Source organism: Trachinotus anak, unplaced genomic scaffold (genome assembly GCF_046630095.1).
Source record: "Trachinotus anak isolate AG129_WGS33_773 ecotype Australia unplaced genomic scaffold, CSIRO_AGI_Tana_v1 ptg000026l, whole genome shotgun sequence".
In the NCBI taxonomy this organism is placed as follows: domain Eukaryota; kingdom Metazoa; phylum Chordata; class Actinopteri; order Carangiformes; family Carangidae; genus Trachinotus; species Trachinotus anak.
The window spans coordinates 2,120,939-2,141,112 of record NW_027273877.1 but is presented as its reverse complement, the minus strand read 5'-3'; the positions used below and the strand labels follow the sequence as shown (position 1 = coordinate 2,141,112).

Below are 20,174 nucleotides of genomic sequence, written 5' to 3'. Positions count from 1 at the left end.
GATTCCAGCCTGATCCGAGACTAACGGCCTGCTTGCCTCCCAGCAGGGGCCCTTCTCCTTTGGAGAGGGCTTAACATGGGACATATGGGAAAGTCTTTGCCTGCCAGATCACTGTCTTTGCACGGGGCCAGTGTCGGATAATGACACACTGGAGACACGGCAAGTGGAGAATGAGAACAGAAGATCTGCTGTCAGGGCTGGCTCGGTGACCCGGCCTCAGGACTGACCACGCTGTCTGCCGATTGAGCGAAAAGCACTCAGGCTTATATGATGACTGCATGGCCTATTTTAGCCTAGAGACCCACATTTCAGCAATAGCGTCTGGGTCACTTTATAGAGCTGCAAGAGCAGTGTTCATTCGGATGTCTCTACATATGGAGCTCAGGGATGTCTGCGCAGTTTTTCTGGCGTTTTTCAGAAAAAGTGGTGTTAAAAATGGAGAAAAAGTCAAGATGGGGTAAGTTTTGAACTAGCATTGTTAGCTTTTGAGAAAGGTTTGGAGTCCTTTGATCATTTTCAGGTCTGTGAAGGAATTTGTCATTGAAGGCTGTGTAGAGCCACTGCAGATTCAATGAACAGAAACACTCCTTAGTTTGATGTCATGGTGACGTTTGACAGCTAAATGGCGAAGAGGAAGAGGAGAGAGGAAGATTTTCTGATCTTAACAGCATATGACGACACTCTCTCACCTCTAATTGCTCCAGCGTGTCCTGATGATGCACCACTTTGTTCACCTCTGTGGTAGACAGCCTGCGATCATGTGTGCATGCTGCATGTGTGTGTGTGTGTGTGTTGCAAGAAGGAGCGATGGTCTGAAGATCATCAGACCTCAGGCTGAAAATTGATTGGACCCTTAATTGTATTTCCTGGACTGCTGACGAACGCGGGATTTGAAATTCAGCCCGTGTGGCGTGAGGGTCAGGAAAAGTCAGAATTTGCTTTCATCTCCACATACGCCCCTTCAAAACACACACACACACACACACACACACACACACATTTGTCTGTCCTTCCCTCTCTCCTTCCCTGAATGATTGTTTTCAGTAGCTCGTTGTTGCACTTTGAGATTAATCACACTTGCACTGAGCAAGGCTGTTTTTTTTCTGTCATCTGAGCTATATTCCATCCGTCATGCATACTTAGCACGCTCGCTCTCACATGTAAATAGGTTTGAGGCAGCTGAATTTACGGTAATGACAAATTACGCTGTTTGTTTTAATGGGATGTTTGCAGGACATTTCTCCTGTTCTGTCCTTAGCAGGATTCACTTTTTTTTATTTAAATACTCTTTTCCATGCTTTAGGAACCTCATTACTTCATAATCATCTCTCTCTCTCTCTCTCTCTCTCTCTCTTTCTTTCTAATGACTTGTTAGTGACTTGATTGAAAAGAAACGCTGTTAAATTGCATTATAAGTAGTTTGTTGGTGTTTGTAGTCAGTGCAACATAGTTCTAGTGATTACTGGGAGGCAACTGTCCGAAGCATCCTTGTTTGTGTTGTTGCAGCACATGAATTCCCAAAGCAAATTAGATGATAACTAGTTGTTCAGGCAGAATTTTGTATTGAAGAAAAGTGGACTCCACAGCAGAGCTAAAAATATTCAAATTGAAGTGGGTGAACTTTAGAAGTTCAAAAAGCTTTTGAAGAGAGCTTGAAGTTTTACAGGTGGCCATGAAGGAATGAAAGAGGCAAATATATAGTTTTATATACAGTTTATAGTTTTATATTTTTGTTCAGAAAGAATAAATTTCCCTCCAAATGGAGCTGTTCTGTCTGTTCATGTTAAGTATAGCAGTTCCTCAGCACCGCTAAACTTCAAAGTCTTTCACTGTTGTGTCCCTGCAGTCAAAAGCACAGGAGTCTGTCCAGTGAGATGCCACACATCTGTGCCTTCTGTGACAGAGAACTTTGAAATGGAGGCGCTATGGAAAGCGAGACAGCTCCCTGTTTCTGTTTAGAAACACAAAGGGTTTCTTTCAGGTGTGCAGGAATGCCACAGACCCCTCAAAACAGGAGCACTCTACCCAGACCCCCCCTCCCCTCCTGCAGCCACAACACGGGGAAGCAGCCAGGCAGAGGCATCAAAGTGTTTCTTACCATCCTGCCACTTAGTAATGTGAAGGTCACTGAGGTCTCGCCAGCCGCAGCGAGCATGCTGGGAAGTTTGTCTGGAAGTTATGCAAGTATGGCCACACCAGCTACAAAAACAAACGCTGATGTCATTCATTTAATTTTACATTGATTGCTTCACTGGCTCATTTGGCCCATGTTTTTGTGCATGCGGCATTAGAATAATTACGACTCCATCTGTTAACTTTCCTCATTTCAGGTTTAATTTTAAAACTCCCACCTTCACATATTTATCCTGCATCTCCCTCGCTTCACTTCTGCTGCTGAGTTTTAGTTGACCAAGTCAACACAACAGCAAACTAGAGAACAGTTTCTAAACTGGTCCTCTGACGGAGAGAGCAACAGTGCACCATTAAAACCTCACAGTACAGTGTCTACATTAATGTGATTTTACACTATTTTCTGCACATAAGAATGCATGCATTTTTCTTGTGTCGTACAAAATGAGCAAGGAGATAACGTTCTTCCAGTTTCCGTCTGTTTTTGATCAAGAAATAGATTCACAGCTTAAGACAGAGCTTTAAAATCTTTATTATTGTGCAGTGGACAGAATATTTTTGATCCAGATTAGCAGCGAGTGCCTGAGGATTGTGGAAATCCTTTCAAAATTCTTATGTATATGCCCGTCTGTGTGACTCCAGTGTCATGATAATGCACAAGAGGCACAAACTGTGGCTATAACTGCAGGTGGTCACCTGCCCAAATCCCCTCTGTCCAAGAAAATACCTTTACTTGCCACGCTGATCGTGCCTGTCAGCTAGTCCTTGACCCGGTGTCAGCGTCTCTGAACTCCAAAGCTGTCTATAGGATGTGCTGATTAAGGCCAGCAAAGCAGGAACTGGAGCAATCTGCCATCAGCCCTGTGCCTGCAGGCCTGCCTGCCTCCTCGACTGTTCATTCAGCAGCTAGCAGCCTGATTACAGCCGGCTTTATGGCTCAGCCGGGACAGATGGTGTGGCTAGCATCGTCCCGCCTGTGCTCATTCTCACCCGCTGCCAGAGCCGATCACTGGAGAACTACCAGGAAATTATGATATAACAAAGCATGTATAAAGCATATGCATGCCACAGTTTGCTATGAATATGCATTACCACACTGAAAAATCTGTTGTGAGTCAGCAACACTTACAAATGCTGCATAATACTGTAAATAAAGTTGGTCCCAAACTTAATTTAATTAGTGAGATATAGTGAGTTCATTACTGAGCTGTAGAGGTGCAGGGAGGTAGATGTGGTCACCTTTACACAGAGCCAGGCTGGCTGTTTCCCCCTGTTGTTTAAGCTAAGCTAAGCTAAGCAGCTGCTAGCCACAGCTCTATAATGAGTCTCATCTAACTCTTGCAAAATGCTTTCATCAGTGTAATGGTGATAAATATTTCTCTTAGTTTAATGTTAAATACTATTTTTATACCAATATTGAATTTATCCTATTAACTTGTGTGTAAATGTGTGAATGACTATCAGAAGTTGGTCTTTTTACATGATTCATGTCCTTTTGGATTGGCTTTAATTCCAAAGTGAACATTTTCAACCGTATTTGTCCACATCAGCTTCGTCATGTGAGTCTTTGCTTTGTTTTGTTCAAATTTGCTGTGAATCTAAACACTACCAGAACAAGAAGAAGGAGAAGACGAAAGTGTCATGACATTCAGTTGATTCCCACCTGACTATGTCAAAGCCCTTCTTTTGTCAAGATGCTCCTTTTTAACAATAGCTGGCTGTCACTCTCCATCCACCGCTGCTCCTGACTGTCAGTTTTATCTCATCATTTCCGTTTACATGATCCCAGCTGGCTATAAGATCATCTCATATAGCTTATCTGGAGCTGTGCTAGTCTATTTTTTTTTTTTTGCACAAAACTAAAAGTGAATACATGTAGGGTCGAGCTCACCCTATAGCTCTAGGGATAAAGATGGCATGTGGGTCTTATTCAGATGGAAATAGGCAGAGGCATTTTCATATGCACTCTCTGGCACCTGTTTTGCATGCAGCTTGCAGTGTTATCAGCACAAAATAGAAGCGCAGATTGTTTCGAGCAAACCAGGTCTTGAAGGTCAAGGTCACCCGCTCTGTGTTTGCTGCTGTGATTGCACTTAATTCAAGCCATCAGGAGACACACATGCGGCTGTGCACAGACCAACGCCTACAAAATCACACACAATAAGTTAGTAAGTACTATGTTTGCACATTTTGTTCTCGATCCAGTCATTTGGACAGTGTTCCCCACATCGTGAACTGAGCAGAAGTCGGGATTCAGTCCAGAAAAATACCACTCATCCATCTTGTGTTTCTGGCACCGATTCAGCCCCATTCTCTTTTCATTTTACACTCTGGGCCTATTTGTGTGTTTGCGTGTGTGTGTGTATGCACGCTTATGGAAAGTACAAAAAAAATCACAATTGAAAGATGCAATGATCCATTTCAAACAACAAACATCTTATAAGATAGCAAAAGCACTTGAAAATAGATCCAATTTTAGATGTTTACAGTGGTACCTTTGAGTCTACTTATGACTCTGACACCGCCGATGGCTCTGCAGTCTCAGCATTTCAAACAATTTAAACCAGCATAATTCACAGTATAACTCATGAAGGCGAGATTTAAAAAGAGGATCTTGGGACCATCATAAGAAGAATTTGGGATTTTACAGTGATATGCAGGCTAACGTTGAGTGTTCATGGGTGTACAGAAGGAGATGGTGGTCACACTGGAACACAGGTGGTCGACTGTATTGCCACAGACTAACACTTATGTAGTTAGGATGAAAAGAGGAAAGAGCCATGATGCTGCCTTAATGATCTCCAGGAGGCATTCTGCAGAAATGCCACTGTTACACCAAAATGTCTGCAAAGTCGAAGAAGTGTCCGTCACATCATCTTCACCTTTATTTTCATGTGATGCATAACTTGACGCGGTGACATGTCTTCTGTGTGCAGGATGGAAGAGACGATGCGGTCGCTGCTGCAGAATCCAGGCGTCCTGGAGCAGACTGCTGTGGACACAGTGGACATCATGAAGGCCTATAAGGTAAACCACCATGTCCTGAATCTTTTGGTATATGTCATGCACCCTGTGGTAATTGCAGTGAGACTAAAAAGAAAGTGAACATTTAGAGATATAAGTTTTTGTTACATTTATTTTCAAGCTAATTTTCTCGAAACTTTCATCTTAATTTCCTAAAAATTTTCCTTATTTCCCTAATTCCCATAATTAGTACCAAATTGCATCAGCCTTTTGTGGAAATATCCTATTAATTTACAGATAAATATCAGCTATTTATTTTGAAATTATGTGGACAGTTTCCACAGAATGAGCTGGAATATATGGAACCCACAAAATAAAGCATTACCAGAGAAGCTGTTCAGCTGGTTAAAAAATAATTAAACTGTGAAAGATGGCAAAGTTAAGACCCTAAAGGAACCTGATGATATATAGGTATAGTTTGTATTTATTTACTGATTTACCAGTCATCATTTTCTAGGAATAGGTTTCCCAGTTTAAAATCCACAGCAGTGAATAGAGGCAGCCTGAGCTGAGGTGACAGCGTTCATTGCTGTGTTACGTAAGAGAAATAGCTGCTGGGATTGAGCAGAGAGGCAGAAAGAATGAGAAATGCTGTATACCACAGAAGCACGGGGTCACCCTCGGGGTCGCACTTCACAGTTTGGAGCTCCACATGTTTACTCAGTGTTGCGGTGCTGAAATGCTGTTGCCTCAGTCTGTCTGTCCTCAGTACGATGTTATTCACCTCCCTGCCTGAGAGCTGTGACCACCTTCAAACCTTTTGCGATCCATTTATTTGTAGTCTTCATGAGAAATGCTTCTCCAAGCATTTACTCAGCATCTATGTCTCACAAGGAGCATATGATAAGTACAGTGTCCTTGAAGCAGCAACCGTGTTATTGTCTTTAACATCCAGCAGCTGAAACAGGAGCACAATGTCTCCAGGGGACAGAAGAAAAGGGCACCGCTCCGACAGAGAGTATGCAATAAAAAGAGTGCCTGTGTAAATGACTCCACGCCTTCATCACTGTGAATAAAATACAGAAATAAAGGCAGGAAAAACGATGTTGAGGAGAAACAGTATGGGGAGGTTAATAGAAGGTGGAAGTTGAAGTGGTGAGTGGATACATACAGTCAATTTTTTCAACTCTGGTTCCCTGGGTTCAGCCTCGAATTGATCTCATACCAAACACAAGTGAATCTCTTAATCTGAGCAGCTTTTTTTCTTATTACTACGGTTAAATCCTGGTTAAATCTTAATTACTAAACACTGAGTTAATTGTTTAGTCAGAAAATAGTTTCCCAAAAAGTGACATCTTCAAATTGCTTGTTTGACACCCAACAACATTCAGTTTAAAATGATATAAAGCACAGAATTGTGCTAATTCTCAGAGTTTTTGCTACTTTTGCTTGACTTTATGATTAAATGTGGCTCATTAATTTCCTGCTGATCCACTCATTGACAGCTTGATTAACTGACTGGTTATTTGACTGTAGTCATTTTTATTTTAATACAGCACTTCACTTCAACTTTTGTTGATACTGTATAGAAACGTTTATGTCACTGCTTTGTGGTAGGTAGTCTTGGTGGTTGATGAAGGACTTGATTGGATCAATTGATTAAATTTCTGACCATTAATTTACCGTCAGTCCACTCAAGGATTAACTGTCGATTCATTTAAGCCCTAGTTCTTTGCCTGTTCTGATTTATTTATGATTAATTGATCATTTCATCTAGTTTCTTTTTGTCTTGAGTGAAAGTTGATGAAGCCCTGATTTAAACTCCAACTTCCTGTTAAGTATTAACTTGATCACTGGTTTAAATCTCTTGTCCTTAACCCTGATACAGCTGTACAGTGTGCACACGTACATCGCCCCTGTGCTCAGCAGTGGACGGACACTGTCGAGGAGGATAAACTTAGAGGCTTATTATTCTATTCCCAGCTGCTGTATAACTGAACACTATCCGGTCCTACGCAGTGAAGTGCTCTTGCTGCTGTGGCTGTATTCTGTGTATTCAGCAGACAGACTCAATAACTTGAAAGGGCAGCATGAGGAACAAGGTTCCCTCCCCTCTCCCACTCCACACTCTCTCTGTGGAGATTATTACCGAGCCCTTTAACGCCGTCTGATGAGCAGTCTCTCTAAGCAAACCGCAGCCCTCACAGTCTAGCCTCGGCAAACAAGAGCAAACTTCAAACCGCAACTATAAAGTATTGCCTCAAAACAATTGTCTGATGGAATCAAGCAAGATTGAAAACCTAATATATGTTTAGTGGAGATTGGATCGAGCTGAAAACAAAGAGCTCTGAAGGACATTATTTCCAGTTCCTGTTTGGAGCGAAGGAGCTTATTCTCTGCTGCATTTGGATATAGAAGCCGAGATGCAGCCATCCATCAGCGCTGCTAACCTCACAATAACCATGGGTATCTCCAGGATTGACAATTATCTGTCAAAGCTCAGGCAGGAATGAAAGATGTAATACATGTGCACAGTGATATATCACAGTCTAACAAGTGAATACCTCTGTCATATGAAGAAAAGCAACAAGTCGGCCTGACTCCCTCTCAGCAGATGCAGCCATAAGGTTCAATATTGTTAAAGGGGGATTGTAAGTGAATAACACAGTCCAGCTGGAAGACATGACAGGTTTTAATATTTCTGTAATCGAAATTTAATGGATATTTAAGAGGATGAGAAATTGCTATAGTCAGGATACATCTTATATTGCAGTTGTTTTAATTAAAACTTGGAGTTAATCTATTTAGAGCTGCAACTAATGGCTTTCTTCATCATTGATTTATCTCTCAGTTATTTCTATGATTAATTGGCTCCCATTGGCTCCCAAAGTGAAGGTAGGGATCCCTTCAAGAGGTCGCAAGATAAATCTGAGAGGTCACAAGATGATCAACAGGGCATGAAATCAGAAAAATATTGTTCTGCTGTTGCAGATTTAAATCCTTTCTTTCTGGTGTTTCTCTCTTTTTTTGCTGTTTCCTGTTCGTTTATCTTTTTAAGGCCTCTAACAGGAGAAAATCACTCAACTGCTGAGAATTCGTAGACAGCCATAGATAGTTGCAGGCAGATGCTTCATTTGAAGAGGTCACCAACCAAACTGGACAATAAAATACTACAAAAATAAAGTTTCACAGATAAATAGCTTGTTTCCCTTTGACCAACAGGTCAAAAGTAAGATATCATTCTGTTTAAATCTTTTTTAAACATTTATTTTTCTCTGATTTTGTGATTTCTCTAGTGAGCTACTGAGTAGTTTCACCTCCTCCGACCTCTTAACATGGCTTCAAATGAAGTGATTTGAGGAGTTTTGTGCAGAAAATAACTTCTGCTCCAAACAGCTCAAAAATATTCTGCATCTGACGAGTGGTTACGAGCAGATGCTGCTTTATTCTGAGGGCTCATCGGCTGAAAAGGTTGCGAAGAAAGCCCATTATCCACGTCCTCTTTTCTGACTTTCCCGTAATTTCTGCCTTTCTCGTCCTCTGAAGACCTCTAACAGCTATTCAGACGAAACAATCTGAGAGCTTGGAGGTGAACTGTTATCGACTTGTAGACACATTCAGGCTCTCAGCCTATAAAATGCAGATACACACAGTGAAGAATACTCATTCATACTCAAATCATTGTTCCCCAGAGCCCAAGGTGATGTCTTGAAATTGCTCGTATTCACCCAACAACATCCAGAATCCAGTGCTGTTGAGCTTATTTTTTATTTGTATATAATTTAATCAACTCGTTATTTAATTTCTGATTGTATTTATTTGTTGAAATAGCTTGAATATGTTATGGCCGTGACCTTTTTTCATGACATGTTGTTCGGATGAATAGATGCTCAGCGAATAAAATGAATAATCTCTTGAGCGTAACAGGGAGCTCACTGTGTTTTCGTTTCGCAGTTCGGTGCTAGCCAGAACGAGCCTAATTAGTAGCTAGTTATTACCAGTAGTTAATTATCGCAGATGCCAGAAAGCCAAAAATAAAAGAAAAAAAAAAGAAAGGGAGAAATAGATAGCTGGCAAAGAGCCTGAGAGAGACTGTCAAAGGCAGAGAGAGGCAGAAACACAGTGAGGGCAGGGAAGGATCCCCATAATACAGACGAGATGAGAGCCCCCAAGGTCACTGCCACTCTTTGGAAAACAAGTGAAACATGATTAGGGATTAGGGGATGTTTTGGAGCTCTGTTGTTGAAGCTGCCTCCCTGTTGTCCCATCTGCCGATCTGATCCTCTCCCCTTCTCTCTTTCCACGTCTTTCTCTTTCTCCTTCCCTCTGATTTCTGCCTTTCACGGCTCCTTACCCATTTTTCATTTTGCCTGGAAACATTTGTCATGCCTCTCTTTTGAACGCTTTTTTCCATCTGCTCAGGTTTTTACTTGCCAAATTTCCCCTTCCTTTTCTTCTACTTGTTTTTTTTGTTTTTTTTATTCCCCCTAACCTCGTCTCATTGTCTGTGTGTCAGGATAAACTCTCGGAGGAAGTGCAGAAGCAGCACGATGGTCCCGAAGAGAACGGCTCCCTGCCGGTGACTCAAGTGGAGCTGGACCCGGGGCTTCTGCCGAACGCCGATCCTGATGCCAGCCAAGCAGAAGAAGACAAAGACAAAACCAAGCTCCTACTGGAGCGCCTCAAGGCCCTGGAGGTAACTACTACACCGCCACGCTTTTCTTTTTTCCTCCCATCTTTACTGCTTTGACTTTCCCTTTGTTTCCTCCCTCTCTACCTACCTTCTTCCTGCTTGGTTCTTCTTCATTCCTTCATTCCTCTTTGCACCCACACTTTCCAGCCTCCCCTGGCTATCCTTTGTGGCCAGCCTGTCTGCCAGTTGTCAGAGTCCTTGCTCAGTTGTGTCTGAAAGCATGACAGCTCATCAAATTCTCCAGTCCTCTTCATTTGGAGAGCAGAGTCATCCTGTGAGAGTCACCGCAGGGGCCTCAGGCTGTACTCCAGCTTTGGTTTGTTTTCCTCTGCGCTCTGGGATTTAAGCTGCACTCCGCCATGAGCCTCAAGCAGCAGCTGAGGCGGGAGCGCAGCCACAGCCATCCACGCTGATTGGTTTTTTTTTTTTACTCAAGCCACTGGACACACATCCTCTCAGATCTCTGCAGCAATTAAAGGAGTCAGACTTAATTAGATTAGGCCTGTGGTCTTACTTACTCATTCCTGTGTGGCTCCACGTGGCTCATGTTGATGTGGAAGGCACATAACAGACAGTTTTTGCTTTGTCTCAAATCATACAACTTTTGTAAGACAGGTTAATAATAAAGGACATAATGGCAGCTGCCTCACACCCTTGTCTCACAAGAAACTCAAGTGCAAAGCTCTATTACTTCAGATTGATTAGAGGCTTTCAGTGCACACACATAAAGAAAGAAGCGGAAAAGAACAACAAGAGAAAACACACCCTAATTACAGCAAAGTGGCAGATAATTGCCTGTTGCTCCTCAGCTGTAAGTTATCTTCACCGCCTGGCAGGAAGTATGGTTAACCTGTCCTGGTAATCCATCTGATGAAGCACATTACCTAAACATTACATTTTAAATGGCTTTATCAAAAGTTATCTGCCATTTTATTCCATTCCGCTGTGCAGGTGATGGATGCACCAGCAGCTAAAGCAGCAAAAACAAGGCGCAGGCGATACATCACTGCCTCGCGCTGTGCATAAATTCTACTGACACAAATAGGCACCACCCGGTTCTTATTTCTCCTGCTCAACTGATACTGTTCATTAAGTTGGCACTGCAGTCTGTAACCAGGGCCTAAATGAATACTTCCAGATCGTGTGAGAAATGCCTGTTGGTCACATCACTTGTTAAATGATGACAACGTAGATGTCAAAATCCCCCATGAGTCCACAGTGGAGCATTTACGACCACACTACATGATGAATAGCATTAGATTAGTAAGATCCAATAAGAAAAAAACATGTTGCAGGAAGTGAAATCATGAATACTAGAATGAATCAATCACTGATGCATGGTCTCATATGGGGAATATCAAAAATAAGACATTTTTTTTAAAGCTGCACTAAATACTTCTCCATATTCATAATGGATCAAAGGACTATGTTGAGTGTCACTGGCTTCACTCAGCTGTGTAGCTCCCTCAGCTCTGCAGAGCATTTTAGACACTTTTACCTCATTATTTAAGTTCTGGGCCCTAAACTCCACTCTCATCGACCTAGTTTCCAGGCAGCTGTTATTCCACAGAAAGCTGTGATAAACACACAACCTGTCAGACGGCAAATTGTAGACACACAAGGTGAGCAACTAGCTGGTGAAGAAAGTAGGAGCTAAATAGCCAGATATTTTCCTCAGGAGCTGGTGGAAGCTAAAAGAAAATGAGAGTGAAGATTGGATGTAAATCTTTCAGGTGGTCAAAACTGTAATTACAGATTAATCCTAATGTTTTTAATATTTGTGCCAATCACCAAGGATGCTGACCTCCTTAACTGTTTTCCCTGTTGTTGCAGACATCACTCATTTGCTCCCCCTCTCTTTGATTTACTGCCATTCATTCTTGTACATTATATTAATAACTTCCACAGGCTGTCAAAGTGACATCATCCATTTCAGAGTTTCACTTTTATGATAGCTTTGAAATTAAACTGCATTTTTCTGTTTTTTTTTTATGCCCTTGCATCAGTGTATGTGCTACATCTCTCCCATGCTCACTGGCTGTCAGAAATAATCCCACCAAACCGAGTCACCTCTCAAACCTAAATGCCACATGCATGTCTTTCTATATAGTGTTTGTATGTCAAGGTTTCCTTTGAAAAAAAAAAAAGATTTAGTTTTGTATCGAAAGATCAACAACAGAAGAAAATGTTTTTACCTGTGTGCTGCAACGCCGGCTGGGAGTCCAAATGACATTGAGATTCTTGTATCAGCGTTTTAAAGGCTCGCGTGTCACTTAACAATAAAGCTGCAATAAAATTTATGGCAGGACCAAGGTAACAAAACACCACTTGAGCTGCATCTTGTAACTATCGACTGGAGATTTAGATAACACTTCATCTTATCCTTGAGTTCGGAGGAAGTGCTGGTGTGTAGGTGTACTGCTGACTGTATCAACACATGTTAAAAAGTGATAACTCGTATTTGCTGCTGTGCAAAAAGAAAAAGAGATTTCCTGGGGTTGTTTTTGTGCGAAACATGACATGAATTTAATGCTTAACTTTTTGGGGAAACCCAACCTATTTAATCTCCTAAAAATAGAAATTCCATCCACAAACCAACGTTCTTTAATTACATCTGCAGCCATGACTATGTCCTCGGCTTCGAGGGTTTAATTATTCGGGGTTCTTTCCTAGATGGCATAATTGGAATGTTTTGCTTTGTAATTATGTTTCCCATGCCTTCATGGAGGGAAGGGTTGCTTCTACTAAAGGGCAGAGGGCGAGAGAAGCAAGGCCGCTTGACAGCTCCTAGTACGGAGCCTACTCCTGACAAATTGGAAACTCCCAGAGATCAATAGGGCGCCGCCTCACCGCCTGGCAAGTGGAGGAGATATTCTTATTAGGTCCAAACTCCAAATGGCTTGCTGCTGCCCCAAAGTTCAGCATCATAACTTCCATCCCCTTGACCTTTCTCTCTGCGGTTCTTTGTAAATTTCTTATTGGCGATCCAGGCTCAGCGTTGACATATGACCTTTGTGAAGCAAGTCTCCACTTAGCTGCAGCTCTGCTTGATTGCTGCCTCTGTCTCCATCGCTGTTGGTTTGTTGTGTCAAATGTAACCAAAGTCCCTGTGAGGTTTGTGCTGCACTGACACCAAATGTGTCCGTGTGTGTGTGTGTGTGTGTGTCGTTGTTTGCAGGAGAAGAATTCTGCCTTGGCCTTGGAGAATGAGAGCCAGAGGGAACAGTACGAACGCTGTCTAGATGAGGTGAGTGTGCACCTTTTTAGTCCTGCACCGTGGGACTTGACAGATGTTTTGCTTACCTTGAGAACTCAACGAGTGTTGATTGAATTTCTTTTGACTCTGACTGAACAGAATGAGCGGCATTGTGGAGCTTTAGATTAACGCTTTAATGAGGAGCTGCACAGCTCATTGTGTTTCTCACGGGATGCCAATTTACTTGAACCATGGCTGGAGGGAGGCGAGAGTGAATTGTTGATATTAACAATTAATTTGGGAAACTGTGTCTCATGATTTTCAGGCGCTAAAATATCTCTCACTTTAATAGAGAGACTCAAGCTCAGCATTAACGTCAGTGGCCTTCAGTCTGATTTATGTAAAAAACTTTTTTTTATTCTTATGCACAGTTCAGGAATGTTTAACGTTGAAAGGCCTTTTGTTGATGCTCATGTAATATCACCATCACACCTACAGTCAGTGGTTACAACAGCTTATTGCTCTTAATATCTGTGTTTACTATTAATTTTCTTATCAGCAGGCTACAGTGCGAGCTGGTAGACATCCTTCACCTGATGTGACCTGGTGTTGTTGAAGCAAGACTTTACATAACAAAGCCACTTCTGTTCCCTCTGGTTATTTATGAACGAGAGCGTGATAAGTGGTGTTTATGGGGCTGCGCCCGCTCGCTGCATCACAGCAGGAGGGAGGGAGGGAGGGAGGGAGGGGAGCACGGCGAAGGAAGGAATGTATGTCCAGCAGGGACAAGTTGCTCAATTTGTCCTGGAACCAAGAGGCTCAGCAGACTGAGCAGACCTGCCGGAGGGTGAGGGGAGAGCAGGGGGATGAAAGAGGAAAGGGTGGAGAGAGGCTGAGGAGGAAGATCAGAAATGACTAATAAAAAAGAAAGAGATGGGGGGTGCATATATCTGTGTTAGAGTTGGCATCCTCCATGGATCGTTTTTTGGGGGGTAAACTCAGCCCTTGTCTCCTCTCTGCTTCGCTGCCCTCACAAAGACGGCTCAGCTTTGATGTGTTTACTTGTCGATGACTTCCCTGCGTGGCTGACCTTTGTGAGAGGAAGACTTGGTAATGATGCTGTTTTAACGACGGAAGCTGTGCATGTCCCTCTAATGACTGCACAGAACAACAGCAGAAATCCTAGTTTGCTTTATAACAGAAGGGGGGTTTATTTTTTTCATGTTAGACCAGCTGTCTGTCTAAATGTTAGTGTGTGGGCGAGCTCCTTTTTGGTCTAATTATGTGTATTAAAGTCATACATTCTGTGAGAGTTCAAACTCTATGTCGCAGACCATTAGAGCCAGGTTTTGTTTGATCACTCTGCTACTTTGTAAGAGGCAGACCTGTAACTTGCAGTCCCAGAAGCAGGGCTCATTTCACCACATTTACTCCCATCCCTCCTCATTCAATAAACGAGAGCGAGCGCACTCAGAAGAGCCAATGTGGCTTCACGCGGCATTAATGAGCAATCAATGGGAAGTAATCTGAGCTGCTTCTCCATCGGCGTTGTGGTCTGAGACCAGGGCCCAGGCACAACAGCACTTAAGCTGGGCACACCTCTGCTCCTACATCACCCTGACGCTGTCAATACCACAGTTAGGAAGTGAGAGTTAAACCCTGTGGAAGACATGTAAGAGACCCACACATTGCATTGTTGTGTTAAACTCATGTTAATGTGTAAATCTGCTGAGGAAGTGGAATCTACAAAAGCCTGCAAGGGTCATACAAGATGAATTCTTGCATTCTTCATTCTTTCTCTGTCTCTGTCTCTTTAAGGTTGCCAATCAAGTTGTGCAGGCGCTTCTCACCCAGAAGGTTTGTCTCTTATTTCCATGGAAACCATTTTTGCTTCTCAGCAGCATCACCTTTACTAATTGATGGTGTACATTTGTAAACGCCAGAATGGAGAAGAAATACACAAATGTGCACATTCTGATGCGAGCTCTTCGTGTTTCCTCTGAACCAGGATCTGAGAGAGGAATGTCTGAAGCTGCGAACCAGAGTTTTCGACCTCGAGCAGCAGAACCGGGCGCTGAGTGTTTTGTTCCAGCAGAGGATCAAGCCCGCCTCAGACCTGCTTCTCCAGGTATGCTGCCCACTCAGATCCCACTCAGACGTTCACACCTTTGAGCTGCAGCTCACTTTTACAGTCGGCCAATACGTTTGAGTGCAGCAGCCAGGGGATAATAGAATGAATGTAGGTGAAGGCAGAGTCACATTTAGTTGGATCTGCTCTGAGGGCAGAAATGAAACCTCGAACAGTCTGAGATGGGAGAGATCCTCTGACCCTAGAACCCACCAAGCCTTTCAGATGTTGTGGTGTTTTTCCATATCTCTTCTCCTCACTGTTGTAAACCTGCCTCCCCTGCACTCAGTCCCTTTGCAAATGAAGCAGCAGCTCCTCCAGTGCACAAGACCGAGCACTTATTCTCATGCATTTGAAGTTGTTTTTCATCTGGGTTGTTATTAGAATGTTCTCCTCTGAAGCCGTTTTTTTTGTGTGTTCTGAAGCGAAGATAAAGGAAGAACTGGCCTTAAAGCACAGATCCCTTGGAGTTGTTTTGGTTTATCAGGCATCGAGGTTCAATCTGAGGTTGTATATTTGCAGCTTTAATGTTCTTATTTTTATGGTTTCAAGTCGAGGATTCATGCATGCACAAAGGACTCTCTGGTGTACTGGGGTGTGAATTAAACTTCCTAAAACCTCTTGAGAAACGTTTGCAGCAGTAGAGCTATAATCTTCTGCAGGACGAGATGACTTGTCACCCTCTCATCCTACAAAACAAAAAAGATTTGAACCAGCAAACATCCAGTCTCTCTTCTGCAACCATCAGACAGGGACCACTGTACTTATATTCCCCTCACACCCCACATTCTCTCATCCGAAGTGGCTGAAAAGTGGCTCAGTTCATCTGTTTGGTCCATTGGAAAAGACCAATTTACTGAAGGAGTCCAGCTGCACTCCAGCTTGATATTTTAAGGTGTACCTATGAACCTGCAACTGTTTGCTTTACCCTGATATTGTCAACTGTGATAGAGCAATAGGGTCAGTTTGGAAAGAAGGATTACACATAAGTGTGCAAAATGCCACAGGGATCCTCACTGTCAATATGAAAATGGCAAGCTGCCATGAGAAAGAGGGGGAAAAGGAGGCGCCAGTCCATCTAGAGGAGGGGGGAAGAGAGGAATAGTAGAAATGGGGATGAAAAGAGAGTAGGCAAGCAAGGGTAGATAAGCAGGGAAGGACGGGACGGTGAAAATGGAGAGAGATGAGATAGCAGAGGAGCATGAGTGCCGAGACGTTAAGGAGGTAGAAGTGAAAAACTCAGAGCCAAATAAGAAGAGGCAGAAATGGAGTAAATGGAATTTGAAAAAAAAGAGAAAGAGGAAAGAGAAATTATATGGCTGTGGGTGTGTTGTAAAGCTCTCTGTCTGTTCCAGCCACTTCCAGTGCCATTATTGGACAGACTGGAACATTGTCAAGTGAAACTGCAATATAAAAAGCTTGAAGAGGGATATTGATGACTTCACTGTGGGGACCAAGAGGTGCTATCTAGCAGGGGATGTGAATTAAGGCACTCAGAAACATGATAGAGTTGTATCTTATTGGCATTCAGCCGAGACTGTTAATGTGTTTTTATTTTTTCTTCAGCTGAAGAGAAACCGGCGCGAGGCTGAGATTATACATCAGCTGCTGATGTATGTGTTTAAGACAGGTCAAAGGGAAATAAATCGTGAAATGTGTGTGTGCGTGTCGCAGATTTGGTGTCGACTCGTGGCCTGTTTACGTGCGCGTGTCTGCATGTTGACACATCTCAACAGTGACGCAAGAATTAGCTGCAGCTTTTAAACGTGTAGGTTTTTCCTCCAGAGCGTGATTCGCCTGCCCGCTCATTATTTGATAATGACATTTCCACCATCAGCTCGTGACTCAGTGTCAGAATTAATCATAATGTGATCACAGGATCTGGATGTTGCGTGTGTCTATCATAAAGTCCCAACGTACGTGTGGGAGAGCTGTTCAAAAAAGCTATATTTATCCACGTAACCGGGGAAGGGAAACTTCCAGCAGTATGTAAATCAGGATTCCTTTACTTTACCATCCATCCATCCATCCATCCTTCCATCCATGTAAAGCTACGGCTAGCAGCCACTTAGCTTAGGTTAGCATAAATATAGAAATAGAGGGAAACAGTTTCCGGTCTTGGTGCTGAGCTAAGCTGGTTCCAGATACACATTTAGCTTAAAGACATGATTAAATAAGTGTAATTCCCCGCATTATTGTTTCTTTAAGTTCTCTGATTTTGTGGCAACATTTTAGGTATTTGTAAAGGTATTTACCAAATTTCTTTTTATTGCTGAATGTGTAATAAAAATATGACGATAACCAGGGTGAGTTTCATTTCTTCTCTCTTCTGGAGGCTCAAGCTGAGAGAGAATTAATCACTCGCACAAGCCTATTATTTCCCATCTAGCTCTGGACCTTTTGCTTATCAGTAATTAAATGTCCTCTTGTTCCCCCGTGGGCTTCTCGAGTTTCTCTGATAAAGAACCACAATGCATTTGATGGTAACTACAGCTGTGCACCTTCACTGCCTTCAACCTCATTGGTTTGCTTTTCACAAAATGCCAGCTCTTCATTTCAGAAAAATGTGACATCAAATTAAAAAAAAAAAGATTTTTATTTTCTCAAACCATGCACTGGTTGCAAGCTCTGGGAAAATAAGTGGTGTACAGATCCATCCACTGCTGCTCATCAAGTATGACAGGCAAGTGGCAATTGAGCTGCCCATTACCGGGACAAATGCTGGGTGTTTCCTGTGCTACCTGAGGGCCCCGAGGACACAGCATGAATGCCGCGACCTCATTACTGCTCATTCACTTCTGCAGTTTGTATTGTCAAACACCCACTGTTACCATAGCCATCAGCTGGGCTCCGTTTAAACTTCAACAAATTATTCCGCTTTTCAAGAATTCAATTTAATGACAACATTTGCAGAGCGGCGCTTTTGAGATACTTGAATGACTGTTTTTGAATAGAGCTCCATAAATCTCACCGTCCTCTTGTCATATTATTTGCCATGTTTCAGCTGAGCCTTTGTCTCACTGGCTGTAGCTGGAGCTTCAGGAAAAGCAGTTTTGATGAGACATATAGATCTGGGTCATGCAGGTGAGAATCATGTGTACAAATGGGTGTATGTATGAACTGATGTGTGTGTGGGTGTCAGCCCTGTCTGTGATCTGCTGTGTGTATTTGTGTGTGTGTTTAACTACGGCGCAACTGACGTGTTTTTGACAGCAGGTGCCAATACTCGCGTGTTTGTGTGGAAGCTGCCTATTGCTGCTATTTGGGGCTGATATTCATCATCTTGAAATATGACCACTGTCAAGCCAAAAGCAACAAAGAACAAAAGCAGGAAGCCTCTGCTTTTTCTTTATCACAACACAACAAACAAGCTCCCAGACTAATGTCATCATTCCAGGGATTATCTAAGAGCTAATAAAAGGCCGCTGTTTGCATGATATATTACAGTCTTGCCTGCATTAATGGGAATTTGCAATTCACATTTTTGACTTTGATCTTGGCCTTGAAACTGAAAAAGTTCAAGAAGTGCACACCCGCCCTTGTCATCTACCATTTCCTTCAACTATCTTCCCCCATGACCCTGTGACACTATTGACTGAATCCTTGATGAGGATGCTGAGGAGGTGAAATCCAGCACCCCATGATAAGATCAGAGCCTCCTGTGACACCTCAGCCACTCCCATCCCGGGTGGACAGCAGGGAGATGCGGGCATGCGGAATCAAAGCTGCACAAATTTCAATTTCATGACTTCAAAACTGGGATGAGAAGCCATCTGGCACTTTGAGTCCAGACCAGTGTAACTAAAATCAAACAGATCCACCGTAGAATCATGTTTAATTTTGAGGAAATGCTTTTCCAATAAGTAATTTTTGGTTGCAGTCATTTATGAGACTTAAAAGTTCAAAACCAAAGAAAAGGCAAAAACTGAGAAATCCTCTTGACACTTTGACTGCCCTTGAACCAAATCAAACCAGGTTATAAAGAGCCCTGTGTGAGGATACAGAGATTGAGGGTTTTTTTTTTATTCTAAAAATAGTAAAGAATTATTATCCCTATCTCAGAGCTGAAAAAGCAGTGAAATTGGGCATTGATCTGTTTCTATGGAAGCTTTTGAAAGCTTTTTCACAAGCTCACACTAACACAAAAAGAAGATTTGCTTGGATGTTCTGCTGAAAGTTAGAGAGAAAAATGTAGGATGGTTATGTTTTGGCCACAGGCAAAGTGATGCAGGTCGTTTGTTCTTCAGAGACAAAAGAAGCTGTTAAATTCTGGTATCATTACGAGCTATTTTCTTTCTTCTTCTTTTTTTTTTTACCCTGTCACAGCACACGAAAAGTCGATCCTGTCAGCAAAGAGTTTTACAGAAGGCTGTAAAATTGAGGAATCTACCTGTTGATATTTTGAAATGTTTATGACATTGATGGAAAAATTAGAGCAGTTGGTTTTCCATTTGCTGAAGGTGACTTTCACTTTTATAACATGCAATTTTCTTGATAGGTACTTTTCTATTGCAGGAGCACAGCATGAGAAGCACATTTCTTTTCAAGAGTAGAAAATAAGAAATAAGAAATATATCAGAGCACAGAAAGATACCCATATATATATATATATATATATATATATATACATAACAGTGAGCGAGTGAATGAGCATGAATTTTACCCTTGGCAGGAAATGCAGCATAAGATCAAGTGTTTTGTTCCAGCATATTTGCAGTTTAAGTTAATTTGAGCTCACATTGGGAATCCAGTGTAATTAAGCTCTGAGATTAAAACATGGAAATATATTTGGTTTTGTATCCACCCCTCTTAAGTAGAGAGTTAAATATCAGAAGAGACTGCAGACTAGCATATGAATTAAAAAAAAAAAAATCAAAGGAATCCCTTACTCCCTGATGCAATTATTTCCTATTCACATTAGTTTTTTCCGGCCAGTGACATTAATGACTTTGAATCTGGGCTCTGTGTGGCGCCAGTGAAGGGAATCTGAGGGGCACTTGTAAAGCAGGCAAAATATTGCTCTGCCACAACAGAGAGTGGAGTCGCTGGGCAACAAATTTGAA

The 20,174-nt window shown here is 42.3% G+C and overlaps 1 protein-coding gene across 5 annotated transcripts in view; it reads left to right on the top strand.

Moving 5' to 3' along the window:
- Positions 1-20,174, top strand: part of LOC139609578 (nck-associated protein 5-like) — a 125,526-nt gene that overhangs the window by 81,913 nt on the left and 23,439 nt on the right. For all 5 annotated transcript variants that reach the window (XM_071464333.1, XM_071464337.1, XM_071464336.1 and 2 more), the window contains 5 exons: positions 5,067-5,157; positions 9,611-9,790; positions 12,966-13,034; positions 14,802-14,840; positions 14,992-15,111. In XM_071464333.1, coding sequence (XP_071320434.1) covers positions 5,067-5,157; positions 9,611-9,790; positions 12,966-13,034; positions 14,802-14,840; positions 14,992-15,111 — 499 coding nt within the window. The remainder of the gene's footprint in view (positions 1-5,066; positions 5,158-9,610; positions 9,791-12,965; positions 13,035-14,801; positions 14,841-14,991; positions 15,112-20,174) is intronic.